General features: G+C 38.6%; 1 protein-coding gene across 9 annotated transcripts in view; it reads right to left on the reverse strand.

Moving 5' to 3' along the window:
* LOC129780522 (protein AF-10) overlaps positions 1–26,837 on the reverse strand; it is a 39,865-nt gene that overhangs the window by 4,027 nt on the left and 9,001 nt on the right. For 5 of the 9 annotated variants that reach the window (XM_055788864.1, XM_055788862.1, XM_055788866.1 and 2 more), the window contains 8 exons: positions 19,908–20,039; positions 13,373–13,657; positions 12,904–13,310; positions 11,290–12,538; positions 1,706–1,883; positions 1,398–1,640; positions 1,104–1,338; positions 152–398 (listed from right to left, as the gene is read on the reverse strand). In XM_055788864.1, coding sequence (XP_055644839.1) covers positions 152–398; positions 1,104–1,338; positions 1,398–1,640; positions 1,706–1,883; positions 11,290–12,538; positions 12,904–13,310; positions 13,373–13,657; positions 19,908–20,039 — 2,976 coding nt within the window. Of the gene's footprint in view, positions 1–151; positions 399–476; positions 958–1,103; positions 1,339–1,397; positions 1,641–1,705; positions 1,884–11,289; positions 12,539–12,903; positions 13,311–13,372; positions 13,658–19,907; positions 20,040–26,837 lie in introns of those variants that run through there. The other 4 variants (XM_055788869.1, XM_055788870.1, XM_055788865.1 and 1 more) reach the window with 4 other exon arrangements.

Here is a 26,837-nt window from a genome sequence, read left to right on the forward strand (position 1 = left end):
TATTTCAGAAAAAAAGTTATGAATATTTTCATAACACAGTTAAGCTGTTATGGCAGTAGATTATCGTTTATATGGATTCTGATGAGGTATTATGCATTATATCTGCGGTGAATATAAACATTAGTCGATCAAAATTGCACTTTTACTCTACCTGATGGGCAGTATTATAAATAGTTTGTTGCTGTGATTGATAAACTGCAGATGAAGATGCATTTCCACTGCTTGCGGCGTTGTTACTATTGATTGCACTATTTCCACTACTACTGTTCATTGCACGATTCGACCGCGCGTGCGAAGATTGCTGATCGGCAGCAGACCCACTATTCAACGAGGCGGCATTTTGTCGAGTGGGCTGACCTGATGAAGGTAGGTACGATTGACCGGGTGGGGAATGGTGCCTAAAACGTTTCAAACATGTATAATATCAAACAAACTAGCACCTCCAATATTTTTAACAAAAGAAAAGAAAACGCTGGTTTTAGTCCGATCCAATTGTTTTATTAATTAAAAATAATTAAATTAAATATATCTAGCGACAACTTTCTCTCTATCTCGACAGAAAAAAATCTATCATAAACCAACTATAAATTATTATATAACCGAAAGAAATAACTAAAGCTAGATAGACAGAACAACTACATTTACAAGAAATAGTAAAGCATGTAATTTTGAAAACATCTCGAAAAGACATACACGTCGCATTTCTTGTATACACTCGGCAAATTTTCGCGTACAATTATTGTACTTCATGAATATTTTTTTTCTTCTTTCAAAGAGCATAAAGAGGTTAAAACAAAAAAAAACTATCCATATATATTCGGATTGGACCGCAATATGGCTTGGCCAATTATTATCATGTCAAAAAACAAAAACAAAAAAAAATCTTTACAAACAAATCCGATGATGTGTGCAAAAGTAGCTTTTCAGAAGTTGACGTAGATCGTGTTGGGCTTCTCGCTGAAGATGTTTGGTTGTGTCGTTATATTTGCAAGAATATAGAAATGAAAATAGAAAGAATAAAAAAAATAATAAAGTTTAAATGAAAACCATAGAATAACAGTAGTATGTTTGAAAATAAAAAAAAAACAAATACGTTTGCCTACCTAATCGAGGAGCTGTTGGTGTTTTGATGTATTGAGTTCGAATGTCGAAAGTCGATCCCATTCTCTATTGGTATCTGGTTACTAGAATTACTGACAAAATGAGATTGCGAGTGTTGTGGCTGCTGCTGGGTTTGATGCTGCTGTATTCGACTACTTCGACTGGAAATTGTCGTCGCCGAGGTTGTATTGCTACCATCGTGTGATCCGTTCCCGTGCATGTTATTGAATTGAGCTGCTGAACAATGCGTTGAATCAATGCAATTGTAATTTACGTAAAACTATGAGCATACAAACCTTGAGATCCTGCGGAACCAGCTCCGCTACTGCCGGTACTACCCGCACTTGCTCCTCCCGTAACACCACCGCCACCACCACCACCAAGTCCAACGCCACCCAAAGCAGCAGGGTTCAGTGGGATTGCTAATCTTGCGTTCACTGCCAGCAAGTGGTCCCTTCGGGCCACAAGATTGTTCACGTGTTCTTCGAGCCTTATGTTCTCACTCCGTAGCTGATGCAAGCAGGACAACAATGATGCGACTATGGTCAAGGTGGAAAATATCAGCAATCAGAGTAATGCCATTGTATTATATTGTATAACTCACTATCAAAATGTTGTGCTTGCTCCATCAAAAATTGGGAACCTTGCTCCCATTGCCGTTCCAAGAGCTGCTCCAAGCTTTGAGGAGTATTGCCGTTGGCGGTGGCCGTTCCATTTCCAGATAGCATCGAGCTAAGAGAGGGTCCTCCCGTAGCCGGTGCCGATGCATTGTTTGCTCGCGACTGCAATGATGTGAAATGGAATTAGTTCATTATCTAAACATAAGATTTAAACAAAAATTTCGACAGTGCGTTGTGTTGTAATAATACCCTGAGACAACCCCGCAAACATTAAATCGTATAACTTGGCATATTATAAGTCCTATGTTCGGTAGGATCGAATCACAATCATATAGAATGTCGATCAAAGCATACATAGTGTATATCTAAAATCGTATAAAATGCGAAAAATCTGATTTCAGCTATCACGACAGATTAAGTTGTAAATGGGTATATCAAACATCGGTTTGATTTTTTTATCTCATTTGTTTATTTATTTAGGCTTAATAGCATTTTAGCTGTAACATAGCCGAATTTTAATCGTGTACATGTCACATGTTTTGTCTTACCAATAAATAGCACATAACACAGTTACCATTTGTGAGCGCAAGAGTATTCCTCCTATACCATATGGTACATTACACAGTAGCCATTTAGGCGTAAGAGTATTCCTTCTGTCCTTCCATTGTTCAGTTAGACCACCGTACAGCGGAGACAGTGGATATGGTCATCGATGTGTTATTAATAGAACAACAGCCCGATGTTTCTTGCAGAGCACAGCAGTTGTATGGATGATCGATCTTATTTCGACTGTGGATCTCCATCGCTGATGATTGTTGCGTTGTCGTAGTTATGTAACAACACAATGATTGAGGGCCCTGAGTTTTAAACTCTCGATCGATCAGTTACTAAGCGAACGCGCAATCAATGTGGCTACAAAGACCCCCTTCGATTTTATGATATATATACTATCCAGTGAAGCTTTTGCAACCCCTCCTTCCGCCAGAAAAGTAGAAACATTTGAACCCAGGGAAGAGTGGCGGAAAAGTCAATCATATTTATTTTTTTTACCCCCCTCCCCCAGTCGACGCCACAGATACTATCGTAAAATTGAATTAATCGACATCAAATATGCCTTTCAGGCAGATTCAGTTCGAGAGTCACATAAACTTTAAACGTTTATTTCAGGGGGTCCTATGCGACCATCTTTTTTTCCAGCCAGGATAGAAAATCATGAGCATAGAAATCATAACATCCGAACATCGCTTGCCATAGGAAACTATCCAACGTAATCAAATGTTGAACATATATGACTCCAAAAGTAAACAAGACGTGAGCCCCCTGAGCGCGAGCCCTGCTTTATGCTGCCTACGCTCAATTTGTGTTGGTTGGGATAGGGTTGCCAGAGCCCCGGTTTATTTGGCTTTGCAAGGTTGCCAAGTTGGTTAACAAATGGTATCCAATTGTGTAAAACTACGCTCTGAATCCATCGAGAGAGTAAATTGTTCTCAAACACATGAACAAAAATTCTTTACAATTGAGACCTTTGAACTTTCTGGATTATCATTCCAAATAAATGAAACTGTGCATCCGATTTGATTGATTTGGATGGCTTCCTTTCCCTTAAAACGCAGTTAAAAAAAGAAATCGACAACCAGGAATGACGTATCCGATTGCTTTTCTTTCATATCATATGTACAAGTTTTGACTGCTCCAGCATTATACTTCAGTAGTCGTGCGAGATAGCCGCTGTTTGATAACCCAAACAACCGGAGGTCGAATCCCATCGGAGCAATTTTCTTAATCATCCCCACCACTCATTCTAAAAATTATATTCCCCTCCCAATAAAAATTGACCATTTTCTATTCCCACAAGCATGAATATACTCAAATATACAAATAGCGATTTTTGAGGTTATAAAAAATAATTGTAACCTCACGAATATTTTCCGCCGTTTTTTTTTTAATTAGTCTGTAATGAATCGTACATACGTATGACGATAGTCCTACTAGCCAATAATGAAATACAAACTTTTGAACCCAGGGAAGAGTGGCGGAAAAGTCAATCATATTTATCCAATTCCTTCAAATAAATTCGATTGATTCTGCATCCCTACAATCATGCACCCAGAGGCTGTCGCCACCCCCCCTCCCCCAGTCGACGCCACAGATACTATCGTAAAATTGAATTAATCGACATCAAATATGCCTTTCAGGCAGATTCAGTTCGAGAGTCACATAAACTTTAAGCGTTTATTTCAGGGGGTCCTATGCGACCATCTTTTTTTCCAGCCAGGATAGAAAATCATGAGCATAGAAATCATAACATCCAAACATCGCTTGCCATAGGAAACTATCCAACGTAATCAAATATAGAACATATATGACTCCAAAAGTAAACAAGACGTGAGCCCCCTGAGCGCGAGCCCTGCTTTATGCTGCCTACGCTCAATTTGTGTTGGTTGGGATAGGGTTACCAGAGCCCCGGTTTATTTGGCTTTGCAAGGTTGCCAAGTTGGTTAACAAATGGTATCCAATTGTGTAAAACTACGCTCTGAATCCATCGAGAGAGTAAATTGTTCTCAAACACATGAACAAAAATTCTTTACAATTGAGACCTTTGAACTTTCTGGATTATCATTCCAAATAAATGAAACTGTGCATCCGATTTGATTGATTTGGATGGCTTCCTTTCCCTTAAAACGCAGTTAAAAAAAGAAATCGACAACCAGGAATGACGTATCCGATTGCTTTTCTTTCATATCATATGTACAAGTTTTGACTGCTCCAGCATTATACTTCAGTAGTCGTGCGAGATAGCCGCTGTTTGATAACCCAAACAACCGGAGGTCGAATCCCATCGGAGCAATTTTCTTAATCATCCCCACCACTCATTCTAAAAATTATATTCCCCTCCCAATAAAAATTGACCATTTTCTATTCCCACAAGCATGAATATACTCAAATATACAAATAGCGATTTTTGAGGTTATAAAAAATAATTGTAACCTCACGAATATTTTCCGCCGTTTTTTTTTTAATTTGTCTGTAATGAATCGTACATACGTATGACGATAGTCCTACTAGCCAATAATGAAATACAAACTTTTGTATAACTCGAGAACTAATCAAGCAAATGGAGCCAAATTTGAGATATGATGGTTTTTGGGTACGAGAAATGTTTGTATGATGGTAGATGGTATGACACCCCTCCCTCCTCTGGAATGGAGAGAGGGTCCCATAAAAAAATACACATATTTCAACCATACATATTGACAAGCGTTGTTAGTCCATTTGATGTTTGCGCTAACGAAATTGATCTTCGTTCGAAAGTGGAAATGAATTTTAAGGTGAAGGTGGAAGCAAGCCTTTGTAGTAGTATAGGTTAAAACCACGTGTAAAAATGGGGCAATAGTGTTTGTGAGAGAAGAGTAATTTGTTTCGTTTGTTTTGATCTTCGTAATAGATCAATTTACTTATCAGACTGTGTGGCGCTTCATTGACACGAGTCTTAGAATACATTTGAAAAAAACAGGAAGTGGGTTATATCTATGGTATAACCGCAAGGGTGACGTAGGACTATCGTTGATTTAGAGATCATTTGTTGGAAGTTGAATCTGAATTCATTCTGAATGAATGAATATTTGGGGGACTTCGAAAACGAGAGTGTTACGTTGGAGGCACAAGGTTTTATGCCTCCAATATTGGGTACGGAAATATCCTACTGATGGGGAAGAATAATCTTCAGAAGCTATCCTGTTAATTGCGATTGATTGAAAAATCACAAAACCAAATGTATTTGGTCATCTTTTTCACATGAATGTAATTTTTAATTCCCAGAGGAACTGGCAGATTATTTTCAGTAACGATTAGATATTTCCACATTTTCCTCGATATTGGAAGCCCACCAGTAACCATATGCGATAACCATATGTTAATAGCACTTGATTGAAAAATATTTGGTCACAGTGTTACATGGATAGAAAACATTCAAATAAACTCTTTCACATGAATGTATTTTTAAATTCCCATATGAACTGGCAGATTATTTTCAGTAACGATTAGATATTTCCACATTTTCCTCGATACTGGAAGCTCACCAGTGGTTTATGCTAACTCGATAACCATCTGTTAATAGCATTTGATTGAAACATATTTGGTCACAGTGTTACATGGATAGAAAACATTCAAATAAACTCTTTCACATGAATGTATTTTTAAATTCCCAGAGGAACTGGCAGATTATTCTCCGGATCTTTCTCGATGCTGAATGGCATCCAAACGGAAAGAATTCCGTGCGTGTATGTGTGTGTGTAGCGGCTACTTCGATGGTCACCTTCTCTTCTCCTGAAGGATCGGCTTCTCTGTGGTCCCTAACAGTTTCAAACAAACTGCTTGCGTTTCAGGGCAGATCTCGATCCTTCGCCAACCAGCACCCTCAGCAACGATGTTGTCTTGTCGATGTCCTCACGAAAAATGAATGCACCTCACCACCAGAATATCGCTTAAGTATGCTTTTTGTGCGTGATTGAATCGAGAGAAGGCGTGGTTTACGATGGCAATTTGGAAGGCAAACTAGAGGGGAATGAACTCTCTGAGCTCGGAACATTCGGCGACTGAGCAATAATCGATTGTGGGCGCATACAATATTGGATACGGAAATATCCTACTGATGGAGAAGAATAATCTTCAAAAGCTATCCTGTTAATTGCGATTGCTTGAAAAATCACAAAACGAAATGTATTTGGTCACAGTGTTACATGGATAGAAAACATTAAAATAAACTCTTTCACATGAATGTAATTTAAAATTCCCAGAGGAACTGGCAGATTATTTTCAGTAACGATTAGATATTTCCACATTTTCCTCGATACTGGAAGCCCACCAGTGGTTTATGCTAACTCGATAACCATCTGTTAATAGCACTTGATTGAAACATATTTGGTCACAGTGTTACATGGATAGAAAACATTCAAATAAACTCTTTCACATGAATGTATTTTTAAATTTCCAGAGGAACTGGCAGATTATTTTCAGTAACGATTAGATATTTCCACATTTTCCTCGATACTGGAAGCCCACCAGTGGTTAATGCTAACTCGATAACCATCTGTTAATAGCATTTGATTGAAACATATTTGGTCACAGTGTTACATGGATAGAAAACATTCAAATAAACTCTTTCACATGAATGTATTTTTAAATTCCAGAGGAACTGGCAGATTATGTTCCAGATCTTTCTCGATGCTGAATGGCATCCAAACGGAAAGAATACCGCGCGTGTATGTGTGTGTGTGTGTAGCGGCTGCTTCGAGATTTTCCCGGGGAACCGTTTGTGGCATCACTCTCCTCCTGATGGATTCCCTTCTGGCCTAGTATGCACAAACAGGCTCTTGGTGACACCGTTCATCCCCGCTTTCATAATAAACGAAAAGCTTCACCACAACAGCGACAACATGCTCCAATCGCTGTTCAATTTGAATTGAGTGGATTTCCGAGCGGCGCTCGCTTATATACCGATTGGTGATTTCAATAGCCTGTTTTGAAAGCAATTTTAAGACTATTGAAACAAGTTTTTGGATCAGAAAGTAACAAGTATAAAACGCGTAAACATTTTATCTTTCGAATGAAGTGTTTATCATACCATTTCGTCCAGTTGTTTAGGAGCTATTAACGCTCAAAATCTCGGTCTCCGGCGTAACGCTTTCGTTTTCGAATCTTTGATTTTACATCCTGGTATAGAAATGAAAGACGTAGTCCTACGTCAAAAATAACAATTCAATACTGATGTTAAATGTATGAACAATTGCAAATATAAATAAACATAGAAGGTGTATTTGCATATGAAGTAAAATTTTGATTATACGCGAGCGTAACATGAGCAAATTTATAACACATGCGAATTGGGGCTCTTTTGGTATTAACAAGTTCTTCCTTACTATGCGGAAGTTGATAATTCCTTAATATTATCCTTCGTTGATCGTATTGTTTTCACATATTCACGTTGGAGAGCCTTAGCCCTTCTCTTCGTTGGCCGAGACATTTTGATTGAATGTAATACTTTTCCGTTTACTATTTTTGAAAGCATAGGCTACCGTGGCAGTGTTCCGAGCTCTGCAATACAATTTCCTGATCCAATATTAAAATGCTAAAACTTACATAATAGACCCATTAAACGTAAACATAATAATTGTATTGATATCAAAACAATTTTATTCTATTGATTTTCATGACATGAAATGCTATGACTCAGGTAGAACATTTTATTGAGTGGTTTTTATAGCTGTTTCGATGATGTTGTCTAGCATCAGTCTCGAAAAAATAACAATGCTTTCACCAATACAAATAAAACCATTGCGGAAAATTGAAAATTTAACTTTCAGAGCACTACCTCGAGTTTTCCGACGTTTTTTACTATACAGTTCGACGGCAGATGAAAATTTAATATATTGTGAGTAATCGATTAGAGTTTTGGTTGATTTTACTTGATAGGAAGTGTGCGAAAACAATCATTTTCTTCACACTCTTTCGCAGAATTGTTGATTTTCAGGCGAGGGATGAGGGAGGGAGATGAAAGAAACGAGCGCCATTGTGGCGGCCATTTGTGGCTTCCTTCCACCTTCACCTTAAATAAGCGAAATCGAAAACCAGGAATGACGTAACTTATTGCAATAGTATAGTTTCTATTTCTGCAAGCATGAATGTTCTCATAAATAGAAAATTCGATTCGTGAGGTTTTAAATATAATTATAAACTCACAAATATTTCCGACATTTTTTTCCCCTATGCCTGTAATAAATCGTATATTCGTATGCCGATAATGGTATAACATGTAAATATAAACAGTATATTTATCCAAACTAATTCGCAAGCATTTGCCATGTATGTATATCGCCTCCATTTTTAAATGTGTATGCTAGTCACCACCCAAAATATGGGGTATATGCGCTAGTTCTACGATTTAATATTCGCTGAGCGATAGTTCGCGACGTGAACTACTTCAAATTTCTGGTTTTAGAAAGGATATGTTTAGCACTGGCACAGACGAAAATGCAAGACAATTGGCTAAAATTGTGGACAAAGTTTCTGTTGTGTTTCATCGATATCGTCCAAGTATTTTGGTGTATTTCAACGCGACCCCAACAAACATGAATTCGTCTAACTTTTACACAGGCTAAGTCGCATATAAATTCGTATTAAATTACAATCGTATGAATCATCAATCAAAAGTTGCATCATGTGTATCTGAAATCGTAAAAAATGCAAAAAACCATTTTCAATATATTGATAGATCAAGTCATATATCGGCATAACAATCATCCTAATATTGAGATGTGCGGCTATATACGTACATTTTATTCATTTTAAATCACATTGTCAGGTCAAATCGCATATCAGTGTGACTAAAGGGTGTGTCACATCAAATTGCATCACAGAAAAAACGCTGTAGAAATTGGCCCAGTAGACCGATCCTTTTGAAAATTTTAGACAGTAAAATAAAAACTATTAAACAACTTTTGGCATATTGTTTTTATTCATACTTCGAGCCCAAGCCCGTATGCTCGCACCTTCCTCTTTACCCCATCCATAAGGTTCTGTACAACGTCAGGTTGTAGTTTTTTTTGAACAGAAATCCATTTTCTCTTGAAGTCCGCCTCCGATTTGACAACTTTTGGGTTCTTCCGGAGAGCCTGCTTCATAATCGCCCAATATTTCTCTATTGGGCGAAGCTCCGGCGCGTTGGGCGGGTTCATTTCCTTTGGCGCGAAGGTGACCCCGTTGGCTTCGTACCACTCCAACACGTCCTTTGAATAGTGGCACGAAGCGAGATCCGGCCAGAAGATGGTCGGGCTCTCGTGCTGCTTCAATAGTGGTAGTAAGCGCTTCTGTAGGCACTCCTTAAGGTAAACCTGCCCGTTTACCGTGCCGGTCATCACGAAGGGGGCGCTCCGCTTTCCGCAAGAGCAGATCGCTTGCCACACCATGTACTTTTTGGCAAACTTGGATAGTTTCTGCTTGCGAATCTCCTCCGGAACGCTGAATTTGTCCTCTGCGGAGAAGAATAACAGGCCCGGCAGCTGACGAAAGTCCGCTTTGACGTAGGTTTCGTCGTCCATTACCAGGCAATGCGGCTTCGTCAGCATTTCGGTGTACAGTTTCCGGGCTCGCGTCTTCCCCACCATGTTTTGCCATTCGTCGCGGTTAGGAGCCTTCTGAACCTTGTATGTACGCAGGCCCTCCCGCTGCTTGATCCGCTGGACGAATGAACTTGACAAATTCAGCTTATTGGCGACATCCCGGACCGAACTTCTCGGATCACGTCTAAACTGCTTAAATACGCGCTTGTGATCTTTTTCACTGACGGAGAATCCATTTTTGCCGTTCTTCACCTTCCGGTCGATGGTTAGGTTCTCGAAGTATCGTTTTAGTACTCCGTTGACCGTGGATTGGACGATTCCCAGCATCTTACCGATGTCCCGATGTGACAACTCCGGATTCTCGAAATGAGTGCGCAGGATTAATTCACGACGCTCTTTTTCGTTCGACATTTTTCCAAATTTACGAAAAATTTACAGTGAAGCATAGCCAACGTGATCTATACACTCTTATCTGATTATAAGCGAAAGCTGAAGATATAATTCCTAAAAATTTAATTTCTACAGCGTTTTTTCCGTGATGCAATTTGATGTGACACACCCTTTAGTATCATATATCATTATACATGGTTCTATATACAAATATAATGTGGCATATTCGTATCTAACCTCCAGTTTTGCATGTATATGACAGTTATACGCATCATATATAACCAAAATTTGGCTTGGATATATGTATGTCGCCTCCAATTATGGCGTTTTAGCCTTTGTGCTAATCAAGGCGCTTAGAAGTATATCCTGAGGTGGGTATATCAAAACTACTCTGTAGCCACCTCGAAGTTTGTAAACAACACGCTTGGACACGGTTTATGAACTTCATTCGATATGACATTTCACGTTACGAACGATTCGTCTTTTCTATACGTAAAACGTTTATCCTAGAATGAAGTACTTGTATCAACTGAATACCACTGAAATTATTGGGAGATTACAGAAATGCAGACGCTTGTGATCAACCTTTCTTTGTCATGCTTCAGGTAAACAACCCCTCCCGTTTTGATCCGTAATGTTTTCATGTACAAAAAATACTTTTTGAATTTGAGTCAGTTTAAACGAAAAATTGGGCTGAGCCAAGTTCAACTACTCTGTCGTAGTTGAGATATGACTCTCATCTTTATCGCCTCCTGAAACATTTCGGGTCAGCTACCTAACACCATGTATATCACCACAAAAATGCACCTTCCCATACCAGTTGTTTTGAATGTGGATTTTGACGAATTAAAGCAATAAATAGCTATGTTGACGACCAGGAAATCACTTTAGAGATAGTATACCCGAATTGTATGATCGCTGGTTAGTGTATTGAGCCATAATTTGTGTTAGAATTTGAGATTTTGTCAAATCAGAGATTTGTTTTTCCATTTCCACAACGCGAACTTTTAAATCAACCTAATGTATGATGATCATTGATTAATTCAAAGTTATTCACTTACCGCTTGCACCTTTCCAGGAAACGGTGGTCCAACAAGTTGCGGTCCGGTTTCGACCACAAACGCATGGGTTTCCATCTCCATCGTCAACTGGTCGGACATTTTCTGCGCCACACTACTGCTCGGGTTCAGTTGATTGCCCAGCATATGGGTCGCGTGCACAACCCCGTTTTGGAACAGTTTGCTCTCCTTCGCATCGGGTGCACCACTTTGAGTATTTGAATTGGTCGACAGCTTCCGGTTGCGTTTGTTACTGCGAACCATCCCCGAATCTGAACCCGGTGAGCTTGGCGGCGATTCTTTCACCATGGGTTGGTGCGTTATAATGGTTGATGTCGCCCCGATCATTGCGGGATTGGTTGTTGGTTGCGCTTCATAGGAGAATTTGAGTCCTCCCCCACCGCCGCCGCCGCCGCCTCCACTAAATGAGGAATTTGAACCAAAACTATTGTCCGGCGTTCTGGAAGTAGATGGCGAGGGTATTTCAACCGATGGTTGCGATGATCTTAGCTTCTTGCTGGTGTGCATGACGACCAGGGCGTTGTTACTGTTACTATTTGTGTTATTGCTATTGGAAGTACCGTGACCATGGTCAGTGCCGGTGCCAGTATTCAAACTACTACTATTGGTGTTACCGCCAAAGTGGCTGCTGTTGTTGCTGTTACCACTTACAGAATTGCCACCGGCACTCGATTGATTGTTATTGGTGCCTGTAGAGACTATTCCGGTCACCTCAATCACGTGCGTACCGGAGGCAGCAGGAGTGACAATGGGAGTAGTGACAGACGAAGTGTTGGGAGCGTTAATATTTGTAGCAGTAGCAGCAGCAGTAACAGAGGGTGGTTTAGCTTGAGGAAATTTGTCTGGGTTAGATTGCATCGACGGTCTGATGATGGTTGATCCGCCGGAGGTTGTCAGCGAGCTATTACTACTATTACCATTGATCGAGTTAGTATGACTAGTATTATTACTATTATTGTTAGAATTCGAATTAAGCTGGGTGTTGTTACTAGCGTTCGAGTGACTACTGGTAGTATGACTATGTATAGGCGTCGAGCTACGACTAGTGGTAGTGGGTTCGCTAGCATAAACTGTATTGTTCACAGAAGAAGAGGAAGAAGATGAGGACCCCGAATTTGTCAACGGCGATGAGCGCTGCTGCTGTTGTTGCTGCAGTGAGCGTTTCTTGGATGTTCGCGTCTTGCCACCGTTTCCGCTTCCGTTACCACCACTACGTTCTCTTGATTGTGATCTGTGTATAATATTGGGTGTGCGAATTACTGGTTGTATTGCATTATTTTGGTTACTACCGAATGGTACAACTATGGACGAACTGAATTTAGGGATAATTTAAGAAGCATTCAATGTTTTTGGCGAGAAAGCAGCAGCTATAGTTGGGTGTGTGATGTCGTTTCTTTCTTTCTTTGTTTTTAAGAGGCTTTAAACTTTGCAGTTCATTCGCCTCTAAAAAATGTCGTTTGATAATTTATTTCAATGTAGCAACCGATTCACCGCTGATTTCTTGTCAAATTTCAAGCTATTTACAATAGCAAAAACTACGGGCAAATGCTGTACCAAACAACGGGTAAAAAACGCTCAAAAATTTTGCCTACGCACCTGGACCTTCTACCTGTAGCCTCTTGCTCGAGGAGTGCCGCTATCCGCGTGTTAGAAGTCTGCTTTTCGTAGGTAATTTTCAGACCTCCGTCGCCACCTGGAGTAATCGGCGATGACGAAGTGCTTTGTATGGTACTCATTGGTACGGGAGAAGCGCTTTGCAGTGCGGCCAAGCTAGCCGACATACTGTTCGTGTTGAGCTCGACTCCGGCCGGCATGTATTGATGATGAGAATGCTGCAGCGATTGCTGCTGCTGTTGCGTACCAGCGCTGGTTATGATGGCAGGTGATGACCGCATTGAGGGCGATTGTCGCTCGAGTATAGAGTGAGTCGAACTCTGAATAACGTGATTTGTGGCACTCGATTGAAGCTGTATCACTGGACTCGAACGATTGGTGGATGCACTCTGAAATTGGAAGATATTTGTATGATAGATTATATTATTAATTACTCAATTGTCTTTATTACCATTAATTGCTCCCCCGTTCTTTGCGTCAGCTGTTGGTATAAACTTGATCCTGAGGGTACCTGGCCTGGTGACACAATGTTTGGAGTGCTGTTGCTGCTGCCACCTGTGTTGGACGCATTATTTACAGTGGCGCTGCTACTACTGCTGTTATTCGTCGGTAGATTAACTCCAGGTACTGTAGCTGTAGATAGGGGTACCGACACAACCAGGCTTGGTGTGTGCTGTTGTGCTTGCAGCTGTTGTGCCTGTAGCTGCTGTGACGACTGGAACTGAGGTGAATTAGACTGTGTACAATAGAACAAGAACAATCAATTAGTACGAATACCTCCTGTTTATTCGATATTACAATTATGCTTTCAATAATAAAGGTGTTTCATTCCCCACAAATAATGCTTAGGAATTCAGTCGAGTTTAGTATCTTCCATATTTTACAAGGATAGAACAATTCCAACAAAAACTGATTGGCATTGATAATCCAACTGCTCTATTCTATTCATTTTTCAATATCAAATTATCACATCATCGGTCACAAGTTTTGACGTAAAACTACGTCAGTAAGGGTCCCTAATCAAAAAAACGTTACGTTTTCATGAAATAGTTCTGACATAATAACTATTTTTGCTGCAAACTGATTTTGATGAACTACACACCAATGCACAATGATCCAAGAGGTGCATTTATGTGGAAATTAGCATTTAGAGCTCGACAGTTATTGTCTACACAAAAACTGTTTTTGACAAAGTTGTTATATATGATAGAGCGCTCGTTTTTATGTTGTCAAAAATAGGGTGACCAAATTTGTCGATGAAATAAAAAAAATAACTTTCTTATCTTTATAGATAGTGGTAAATATAGTTCAACATTATTGTAGCCTCAGTTATTTGAGACATCTTTGTAGAACAAAGTTTTTTTTCTATCTCTTGAAATAACCGATATGGGGCTTTTTTCAAGTTGCGTTAGGATCACCATGAAAAAAAACTGTTTTTTTTGCTCTAACTTTTATATTTTAAATCCTACATGCACACTGTCTTCGAAAGACTTTTCGAACTTACTAATACAAACATTTTGCGATGCAGATTTTTTAAATATCTCAACGCTACTCAAAGATATTGATATTTTTAACCAAAAAATAGGCTCTCTTCATTTGTTTGTTATTCCTTCCGAGGCAAACATAAAAAAGGTTTATTGACGGCATTTAAAAGGACACATTTAACTCTTCATAATGCGATATTTTCAAAATATATATATTTTCAATGTTATTTTTGTGTTTGAGTAAATTAAAAATGAAATCATGGATTTTTGGGCAAAAACCCATCAATAACTTTGAGTAGGATTTTGATATTGACAAGTTCTGCATCGCGAAATGGTGGTCGTGATAAGCTCTAAAAGCCGTAGAGACAATTTTGATGTAGAATTTGAAACACAAAAGTTAGAGCAAGAAACGTTTTTCCATGGTCACCCTAATGCAACTCAGAAAAGGCAGCAACAGGAATGGCAGCATTTTTTTCACTGTCACCCCCTGAACGAAAATACAACGCGTGTGCACATGCTGCACTCCTGTCGAAACGTGATTTATTGACCAAGCAGAAATAATTAATTTATCAGTTTTTTTTCCAGAACTATTTTTACGAAAGAGTTTTTGCTTTGAACTTGTAAGTTCAAGCAACTGGTTTCATCGGTGAGCCGAGTCGTGCGCCACTCGACCAGAATCTCGCTCTCATGCTCACGATCCAACGTACACAGTAAAGCAATTTTGTTCGGTGACCGCACCGCGTCGATTTCCATGCCGTCTGGTGGAGAGTGATGTTTTTTTCGCATCACACGCACCCATTGTTGCGTCGCCAAAGGTAGATTGAAGTGGTTAAGAAATGTGGAGTGATAGTACTGCTGGAACAAATGCATAATCGCCGGTGACCGAGTGTGTGTCAACTGCGAAAAAGATCGCCGCGATGACGTTCGCGATGAATACTCAGTGCAATGCTTACATTGGCACAAGGAACAACATTTACTTCTACTCAGCAATGCGGTTGTGCCTTGGAAGATTTTTATATGTCCACCTTGACGTTACCATTGGTGAGACCCAATATGACATGTTCAAAATAAAATTACAGCGAAAAGGAATTTGGAGAAAAAAAACAATTCTCTCAAAAGTTACTCATTTTCAACTTTTTTTATTTCTGAAATGTTTCATAAAATTACTATCTGTAGAATATGACTCAAAGGCACTGTTTAGTATTAAAATAAATAGTAAGAGGCATATTAATGAACGAGAACAGAACTCCAAACCCCCGGCATGTTGTATGTGCCACTAACTCCTCGCCCACGAAGCCACTTGAGTTTAAAGCCTCTATAACAGCAAGAACTCAATGAAAAAAAAGTATCTCGACTTTCACCACCGTAGTCGAAAATGTTTCGGCTATACTCCTCTCACTATGGAGTTTTTATCAAATAAAATAGTTAAAACTATTCAACAATAAACAACGTTATCACTGGAATCATCAAATGAACATCATCTGCAAATCCTTCAACGAGCTATTTATGATATTCCAATGTAAATTGCATCGACAGTTAGGGAAATGATCGCTTGTGCCAATGGAACTGAAATAAAAATTTGTGCTAATGCTGAAATATATAATTTGAGTTACAATTTGGATAATTGATCAATTGGTGAGCGCGTACCGAAGAAGAGTGCAGAAAAATCGCCGTTTTAGAATGATGCTCTCTAAGGCATTCATTTTGGGGGTCTTCGTAGCCACATTGGTTGCGTGTTCGTTTACTCAGCCATCGATCGTGAGTTCGATACTCAGAGCCCTCAATTGACCATCTTTTTGTTATTAAAGTACAGGGTTTTCCATTTCGGGCTTCCAAAAGTATACAGCCCTGTGCTGACAACCGTTTGACATAGCTGTCAACCAAAGCGTCATATCGTTAGTTGAATGTCTGCCATTTTACAATATGGATCGTTTTAGCATCGCACAACGTGTTAATTTTGTTAAATTATACTATAAAAATGATGAAAAACCGGAAAATGTTTCTCGAGCATTACGGACGGATTTTGGTCGTCATGGACGGCCTACAGAGCACACAATCGCTAATGTAGTGCGTAAATTCGAACAAACTGGATCCGTAGCGGATATTGTGAAACCTGTGCATCATCGTAATGTGCGTTCGGCTGAAAATATTGCTGCTGTTGCTGCTAGTGTGGAGGATAACCCGAATGTTTCGATTCCACGGCGTGCTCAGCAATTGGGCTTGTCAAACACATCATTGTGGCGAATTTTGCATTTGGACTTGCACCTACATCCATATAAAGTCCAACTGGTACAAAAATTAGAGCATGGTGACCATGGAATGCGTCGGGCATACGTCGATTGGGTGAACGAACAACAGCAGCAAAATGCTGAATTTTCGCATCAAATTTTCTTCAGCGATGAGGCACATTTCGAGCTCAGTGGCTATGTGAACACCCAAAATTTCCGTGAGCGCTATGGCCGCATGTTAACCGATTTTTTTTTGCCCCAAATTGAAGATATGGATACGGATGACATGTGGTTTCAGCAGGACGGCGCCACGTGCCACACAACACGACCGAACATGGCCATATTGCGAACGAAATTTGAGGGACGCATAATTTCGCGTTCTGGTGATGCCAATTGGCCGTCCAGATCATGCGATTTGAACCCGCTAGACTTTTTTTTGTGGGGTTATGCGAAAGACCGTGTCTATGCCAGCTCTCCGCAAACTCTTGAACATTTGAAAGACAACATTCGTGAAGTTATGACCGAGATACCGCCCCATATGTGCCGAAAAGTCATCGAAAATTACCTGTTCCGGATCAAGGTGTGCGAGGAAGCCCTAGGTGGACAATTGAATGATGTTGTATTTCACACATAATGACATAAACCAAACTTTAATTTGAAATAAAAGTTTCATCGAAATTCGAATTCTATGTGTGTTTTATCTTCTTCTTCTTCAATGGCACTAACGTTCCTAGAGGAACTTCGCCGTCTCAACGTAGTATTACTTGCGTCATTTTTATTAGTACTTAGTTGAGATTTCTATGCCAAATAACACGCCTTGAATGCATTCTGAGTGGCAAGCTCTAGAATACGCGTGATCACAGTGCAAGTCGGAGGAAATTTCTTTGGCGAAAAATCCCCCCGACCAGAACGGGAATCGAACCCGAACACCCGGCATGTTAGTTATGACGCTAACCACTCGGCCACGGGAGCACTTATTTCAATTTACTTTCGGAATTTAAATTTGGAAAACCCTGTATAACTTCGTCCACGCAACAATCACCAGCGATGGAGATCGCTCCACGGTCGGATGAAGATCGACTCATCCATACAACTACTTTGCTCCGCAAAAAACATCGCGCTGTTGTGCTATTAATAACTCAACAATGATCATATGAACAGAAGGAATACTATTACGCCTAAATGGCTACTACTGTGTAATTTGCAATTTATAGAAACCATAAACCTATAACATGTACATCAGGGATTCTCAAAGTGGTCGATATCGACCCCTTGGGGTCGACAAAAACTAAAACTGATTTTGGGGGCCCACGAGGTCTGAAAATCGACCCCTATTACCCCCAATAATTCAAATCCTTATTTGATACATTCAAGGTACTAAATAAGTTATAAAATATTGCATTGTTCTTAGAATGATTAGTACTTTAGTACAAAGTATTTTTTTTTTTATTATAGTGACTTTCAACACATTTCGGCTGGTTCGTCACTTTTACTTCCATTTTTGGAAGAATGTCGGGAGTGAGAATTGAACTCGTGATCTCTGCGTGAGAGGTATGGATGTTACCACTACGCCAGATCGCCTCCCAGTACAAAGTATGATTGTTGTATTTTTCATAAAACTGCGTGCACAAGTTCGTACAAGAAGAAAAATTCGGCAAGTAAAAAAGCGTGAACAAGTTCTGACAAAACAAAGAAACCGTTAGAAAATTGAATTGAGGCATCAACTCAAATTTCCGGATTCAGATATACAGCCATTCCATGCCAAACCGATATAGTGGTTCTCAGATTTCGTGAAAAGTAGTTTTGTTTCTTTTCGCAAATGGGTCTTATGATTTGCGAAAAGAAACAAAACTATTTCTTTTTTATTTTTCCATGAGGGTGGGTTTTAGGGTGATTCGAAATATCAATGTTTTCCCTTTTTTTTTCCAAAAATGACTTTTAACAAAAATTCATAACTTTCGAACAAATGAATCGATTCAGATGATCAACATATCAAATTCAAGCCAATCAGATAGTCTTTTCTGAAAAGTATTACACCTTCGGCCAATTTGGATTTTACTTTCATAGTTATTGATTGTTTTTGATTTTTATAGTTTACATTGCTTCAAATAAGAGGGTGCTATTTTTTTTCTTGAAAGCTGTGGTTTTTTTTTGCATAACAAATCCAAAAATTAGAGACGCGATTTTTTTCGTTTCAGAGCTATGATTTCTCAGAGTAACCGATGGTACGAAAAATCATTTTTCCTTTTTTTCCAAAAAAATCTATTCTAAAAAAAATCATAACTTTTGAACTACTGAACCCGGGGGTCTCAGTAGCCACATTGGTTGCGCGTTCGCTTAGTAAGCGATCGATCGTGAGTTCAAAACTCAGGGCCCTCATTGACCATCTTTGTGTTGTTACAGAATAACTACGTCCACACAACAATCATCAGCGATGGAGATCGATCCACGGTCAAAATAAGATCGATTCATCCATACAACTGCTCTGCTGCTGTTCTATAAATAACTCAACAATGATCAATGAAAACTGTCTCCGCTGCCCGGTCTAACTGGATAATGGAGGAACAGAAGGAAAACTCTTACGCCTAAATGGCTACTGTGTAAATGTGTACCATATGCAATGGTATAGAAGGAATACTGACAAATGGCAACTGTGTAATGTGCTAATTATAGATATGATAACCATGTGACATGTACACGATTAAAATTCGGCTCTGTTACAGCTAAAATGCTAATGAGCCTAAAATATATAAATGAAAAATAAAAAATAATATAAATAAAAAAAAAAAAAAAAAAAAAATCGTTGAAATCGGCCCACATGAAAAACATGTAGAACTCCCAGCAGTTTACAAGATGTTAGCTGCAAGGGTTCAACAAACAGGTTGCGGCTATTCAGAGGACAGTCCAATTGACACCAATATATTTTTTGTTTGTTTAGTAATATATACCTAAATAACCGTGATATCAGATTAATCATAGTAATTTATTCTCTCGTTGAGAAAAAAATACGATAATCTATGGTAAAATAGATATTTTTTCACGCATTATTATGTTTTTGCGCGTAACAAATATTCAATTTAATACTGACAGAAAAATCGCAAAATTCTGTTTAGTGTTTTTTGTTGCATTGAATAGAAAAACGAGAACTCGATTCAATTCCGGATTCGAAATTATTGTCATACACATCACGCTTACCCAAATATATACGATTTAGTTTCTCGATTACCTCGTGTCCCAGAAAAAACACGAAGAAAATGCCTCCATTCCAACTTACCTGTTGCTGGTGTTTGATCGAGGACGTGATGACATTCGATGCGTGTGTTTGTATCAAATTGGGACTCACGTTCTGTAGGTTGGTGTCACCACCACCTCCTGGGTGATGCGGTGAGTTCGGTTCGGTTTTGGCCTGCGATATGGGAAGGAAATGGAACGCATTAACAAACACTGATTGACTGATGGACACCGTATTATCACTACAACACACTTCTTCCTCGTTTGATTTATCCCTTCTCCGTTTCTTCTCACGTCTTTCTCTTTTGTGACTTTTGTGTTTCATTTCTCACAACGGATCAGCAATCAACACTTCAAACACTTCAGCCTTCTGAAGGTCATAGAATCAAAATAATTAGGAGAAAAACCACTGCCGCTTCCAGTTAATCTCGGCGCTCCATAGAACATGCGACATTATAGAGACCTCGATGTGTTTGATTCTAAGAACTTCAAACGTTCACACATCAAAACTGCAATAACAGTACATGAGTATATGTTATTCTGCGAAATTCTCTCATCGCCTGTTGCTTTCGCACCTTTCACATTCACAAGAATACACTTTCAGGACAAAATAGTGCAAAGAAAGAGAGAACAATAACATCCTTGCTGTGTTTGCTTTCCCCTAATAAAATCCTACCTTCTTTAGAAGTCGGATACAACCCTAGAAGACGGTGGGATAAATTACTGTTTCCTTTTGCTCACGTACACTGACCGCGCTGCGCCGCCAATGAGTGATCATCTGCAATACTGGTGCATTTCATGTAGGGTAACACGGGGTGAGTTTGATATACGGGGTGATTTGCACCACCTCTTTATCTCAAAAAGTACGGCTCAACTTGGGTTTTTTTATGATGTCATCTCCTTTCATTGTTGAACCGTATGTACCTAACGTAAAACAAAATTGGTAAAATTCTACAGGTGGAAGGAAATGGTAGCATGAACACAGCAAGCACTTTGATTGTCAAATAATGTGAGTTTTCCGATCGTGGTTTTAAAGTTTTTCCCGCTAATTAAACATACTTTACGCGTATCGTCCAGTAGTTCTGTTCGCCTGCGAACAGAAAGCGAAACTGTAAGTTTGATAACAATAAATTAAATTAATTGCATTTCAATTTTTGCATGTTGTGTGGAAAACATGGACAAGTTTCTGCGAGGTGAATTTTCTTTGATCAAGCATCGAAAGTGTTTGAAAATGCTCGAACAATACTGAAAAGATCCATACAGAATTCGAGATGGACTCAATTCAATTTTTCTGGTCTGGAATCTGGTCAAGACACCTGGTATCGATTCCACAACACTGTTACTGATTGTAACATTATCGCAAAATACTTTACATGAAAAAAGTACGTTTTTTCGATGAAACACACACTGGACCAAATCACCCCACGGGCGGTCCAAAACACCCCGCATCAAATTTTAATATCCAAAAAACATCTCCTTTATTTTATGATATATTTGGTAATTTGAAGCTTGATATAATGATTAAACATTATTGATTGAGAGAAAACAAGTGTAGCTCAGTGTGCAATGTGATATTTTTTTATTTAGACCGTATTGGTTTGGAATTATTAGGCGATTTCCTTAGGGGGTCCAAATTCCCCCCAAATCCCCTACAATTGCTGGGAAGTGTCCTGTTGGTTTAGATCATAGGAATTTGTGAGGCGAATTATCTACCTAGCTTTTATGAGGGGTTCGAATGAGATGTAATGACAATAATGTGACGTGCTGAATAAAGAACTCCGACAAATTATATGAAACTGCATTATTCCTTCACATATTATCTTCGGAGGGAGTAAATTATTTTGTCAATTCAAAAAGCCATAAAAATTATAATGGTTTATCTGTGGCTGTGTTGCTGTATCGCATAGCGTACATGCGGTATTGCAAGTGTCCGCAAAATAAACCTCCAAGAACAAAAAAGTGATTAATTGCTTGTTTTGTAATATAACCATTGATTATTCGAACTGATATCTTCGACAAATCATCAGTTCACAAATTCTAGGAGAGCTGAACAGATATTTTGTTTAATTTCAGCGATAAATTCGTCAGTTGTGGATAATGACTCATAATGTTCTGTTTACTAAATCGAATAAAATCGAGAAAGGCGAATGGCTTGGCTGTCATGGTTTGAATATGCTCATCAAATTTAGAGTCGATGGTATTACACTATGATCAGAAAATATCGAGATTTTCTATTTAATCGTACCGTGCGGGAACCGGTTTATTTATTTTCTTTTGTTAGCACGACCTTAAGACGCACATCTGTCAGGTTTTAGTGTCTGCCAGTACGTCGCAAACGACCGGAAATGTGGGCCGACAATTTTTTGATTTTGCATGATGATAACGCGTCATCGCACCGAGCTCGAATTGTTCTGAATTTTTTACCAAACATCGAGTAAATACCATCGAACAAGTACCGTATTCACCTGGTACGGCCTCGTGCGACTCTTTTTTGTTCCCCAAGTTGAAGTTGCTACTTCGTGGAAAGAGATTTCAGTCAATCGAGGAGGTCAACGAGAATGAGACGAGGGAACTAGAGGCGGACTTTATATAGAATTTATTAGAATTTTCAAAGCTTTCTTTCGGTTTGCGGTGCGATCATTATTTATTGAATTATTTATCACCAAAACGAAGGGGTAATATTTAATTGAAACAGAAGTATCTCTGTATGGAAATACCCTACAGGAACGAAATCTGTTTGATAAAGTTAATTATGTTTGCTATTGAGTTAATTGAGATAAAACAGAAAGATATCGATTTTTTTATTTTTTCCTGATTTTTTTATTCACTACATCCTGAGACGAACCAGCCCAGGAGGCTGAAAGTCTCAAAAATAAAGAAAAAAAATATATTCACTACATCTACGCACTACACTTATGTTTTGTTGCACTTCGTTTTATGGTAATGTTACAATGGTCGTCATAGTAGCCAAAATGTATGCAGTGACATTGACAAATTTCAGCTCTACAATATACAGTAGAACCCCAATTATCCGCAGAATAGTCTGGCTAGGCCACCGCGCATAACAAAAATCGCGAATAACGCGATAAAGAATAAAAAAAATGAGCCGCAAGCACGAAATAAAGATATTTCAGTATGGAGACTATGTTTTATCAATATAGAAATCATTAAACTATCCATTTGTAAGATGCTCTATCCATTTGTAAGGTGCACCAGTGCTCAGATAATGTGAAAGCCATGACCAAAACAAAAGAGCAAGCGTCTACCTCTCGCTGACAAATTTTGGGGAGCTCTATAGAATTACTATGGAACTCGCTTTCGTGGATAATCCGCTCGCGGGTAATCGAGTTTCTACTGGACTGCCAAAATTTGCAAACATTGTTTTGAGAAAAGTCCTCTATGCCCCAGAAAGAATGGCAAGCAATTTAAGAGAGCGTATTTTTGGGAAGAATTATCAATAACTTTGAGTGAAGTTAAGATATTGACAAGTTCTGTGTCGCAAAATGTTTGTATTAGTATGTTCTACAAATCTTTCGAAGACAGTCTGTATGTAGAATTTGAAATATAAAAGTTAGAGCAAAAAAACCGTTTTTTTCATGGTTACCCTAAAAGGCGCTGTATCGGTTATTCCAAGAGATAGAAAAAAAACATTGTTCTACAAAGATGTCTCAAATAACTGGGACTACAACATTGTCGAACTATGTTTACATCTATCTATAAAGATGAGAAAGTTTTTTTTTTCATTTCATCGACAATTTTGGTCACCCTATTTTTGATAACATGAAATTAAGCGCTCTATCATATGCAATAACTTTTTTTTTTTTTTTTATCTTCGCTTATTTTTCGTCGGCCTATTTCCGCCACTTTAGTGCCAATCACCGACATCAGGGAGGCGACTCCACCTGTTCCTACCTATCAGACTCAACAACTCATGAGCCGGGCCAACTTCTTTTACTTCCGCTCCGAAGGAAGACGTAACCAGAGATTTTTCGCCTCAGAAAAACCCAACGACGCCAGCTGGGATTGAACCCAGGCCGATCGGATTGTGAGGCTGTTACGCTAACCATACAACCACTGGCGCCGTCATGCAATAACTTTGTCGAGGACAGTTTTTGTATAGAGAATAACTGTCGAGCTTTAAATGCTAATTTCCACTTAAATGCTTCTCCTGGATCATTGTGCAATGTCAATACGGATAGGAACAATGTTTATGTTTATTCACAATTTATGACTATTTATAATGTTCAGTTAATAGAAATTTATGCCCGCAACAGGACCAGGTATAAAATGTTTTTAGGCCGAAATTATTGGAAATGTACTCAAACCATCCTCATCTAGCAAATTCTAATTCTGTATCCGAGTTTTCGTCCGTCCGAATAAACTGATTAAAATAAGTTTCAGTTCCTAGTTTCCTAGTTTTGAAACAGCTTCTTGGGGTACTGACGTTTAGCAAGAAGTTTAGCATGTTGGGCTTTTGTTGTTCCTTCCACTCATAATGCGGAATAGACGGAGCATGTTTGACAAATCCTGGCCAATCCTAGAAGAGAATTCGACAAATTCATAGGATTTCGAACATCAGAGATGAAATCCAGAGAAAATTAATGCTAACATCTGATGGGATTGGTGCTTTCAAACCATCGGACGTTTGGCTGAAAGAAATATGAGCTGGTATAAATTGATGTTGATTTACACAAAAGCAACTATTCCTTGGTTCAATTCTTATCGTTTTATTTTATTTTTTGCTAAAAATACCGGATTGTCCTTAGGGGACGACCAAATCACTCTCATAAAAGCGCTGCGTTCTGGATAGGATTGGGTGATCTCTAGAAAAAAGATCGAATTTGACGAATCGATCGAATCTAAATGGCGTTGAGATCGATTCACTGATTCACCTTGGTAGTAGGTTTGGTTCTAGAAAAGAACTATCTGCTGGACCTAATGTCACCAACAAATTTCGTCACAATTTTCACTATCAGCCTAAGGAATGTGATGGTGTAAATATAACTTGTAACCACTTGTTTTGTAACGACCAAACTCACAAAACTGCTTCTTCTGAGTTTATGATCACAAATTTGACAAATGAAAGCTTTGACCTTGAAAAGGATTCAATGTATATGAAATTTGTCAGGTGATTTTTGGTGTGATTAAAATCAATGTTCACCGAAAACAAATTTACATAAAATTTTGTACGATCGAAATGATCTGAAAGATCGGGTTTCGCGAGAGAGGAAAAGATCGATTTTCTAAACATTGATCCTAGATCGCCTAATTCTAGTCCTGGTGCATTTACAGCAACGAATATTGCATCAATATTCACCATCACCATATCTATGACCAGTGCACAATGGCCCAGGAGATGCATTTAAGTGGAAATTAGCATTTAGAATTCGACAGTTATTCTCTAGACAAACACTGTCTTTGACAAAGTTGTTACATATGATAGAGCATTCATTTTCATGTTACCAAAAATAGGGTGACCAACATTTTCGATGAAATAAAAAACCGAACTTTCTTATCTCTAAAGATAGAGGTAAACATAGTTCGACAATGTTGTAGTTCCAGTTATTTAAAACATCTTTGTAGAACAAAGCTTTTAAATATCTCTTGAAATAATCGATATAGTGCCTTTTTCCTAATTTGCGTTGGGTTCACCATTAAAAAAAACTGTTTTCTTGCTCTAACTTTTATATTTCAAATTCTTCATACAAACTGTCTTCGAAAGGCTTTTAAAACATACTGATACAAACATTTTGCGATGCAGAGCTTGTCAATATCTCAACTCAAAGTAATTGATATTTCAGCCCAAAAAATACGTTCTCTGCAATTGTTTGTAATTCTTTCCGGGGCGAACATAAAAAAAATGTTTGTTGATGGAATTTGAAAGAACAAATTTCACTCTATATAATATGTGATGCGCTCTAAAAGTCGTACGAAGACAATTTTGATGTAGAATTTAAAATTTAAAAGTTAGAGTAAAATAACCGGGTTTTTTCATGGTTATCCTAATGTAACTTAATTAAAAAACAACTTTGTGGAAGATATTGATTCTTTAGACAAAAACGGTCTTCGACAAAGTTGTTACATATGACAAAGCGCTCATTTTCATGTTATCAAAAAATAGGGTGACCAAAATTGTCGATGAAATAAGAAATCTAACTTTCTTATCTTTCTAGATAGAGATAAACATAGTTCGACAATATTGTAGCCCCAATTATTTTAATTAACTTTGTAGAACAAAGCTTTTTTCTACCTTTTAATCATATGTAACAACTTTGTCGAAGACAGGGTTTGTCTAGAAAATAACTGTCGAGCTCTAAATGCTAATTTCCACTTAAATGCATCTCCTGGATCATTGTGCAGTGGCGTCGAGTGAAGCTTTCGCACTCCGGGCGAAATAATATCTCTCAAAAACTCTTGAACCAAATTAGCGGAATCATAATAAAATTATGAAATTAGTTATTAGTACACTGTTACAGGAAGACGTTTTCTGCTGAATATAGTACAGAAACAACAAATCAATAAATGCAGCTCCCAAAAAGGATTTGGAATTAGCCCATGCTTACACGATGGAGCTGGACTGAGGGACTCATTGAAAATGTTTTGATGCAGCTCCCTTCTTCTTCTTCTTCTTCTTCTTGAATGGCGTTAACGTTCCCTGTGGAACTTTTGCCGTCTCAACGTATGCATTAACTAGCGTCATTTATAAATACGTATTTGAGAATTCTTAAGCCAAATAACACGCCTTGAATGTATTCCGAGGGGCAAGCTCTAGAATAGGCGTGACCACAGTGCAAGTCGAAGGAAATTTCTCGGCTAAAACGGGAACCGAACCCGAACACCCAGAATGATAATGTGAGACGCTAACCACTCGGCCACGGGTGCAACTCCCACGGAAGATAACGAACATGTATGCGTGACTGGGAAAACGTTTGTCAACAAAACTGCTTCGATCGAAGTATATAAAAGCTGTTTA

This window comes from Toxorhynchites rutilus, chromosome 3 (assembly GCF_029784135.1).
Source record: "Toxorhynchites rutilus septentrionalis strain SRP chromosome 3, ASM2978413v1, whole genome shotgun sequence".
In the NCBI taxonomy this organism is placed as follows: domain Eukaryota; kingdom Metazoa; phylum Arthropoda; class Insecta; order Diptera; family Culicidae; genus Toxorhynchites; species Toxorhynchites rutilus.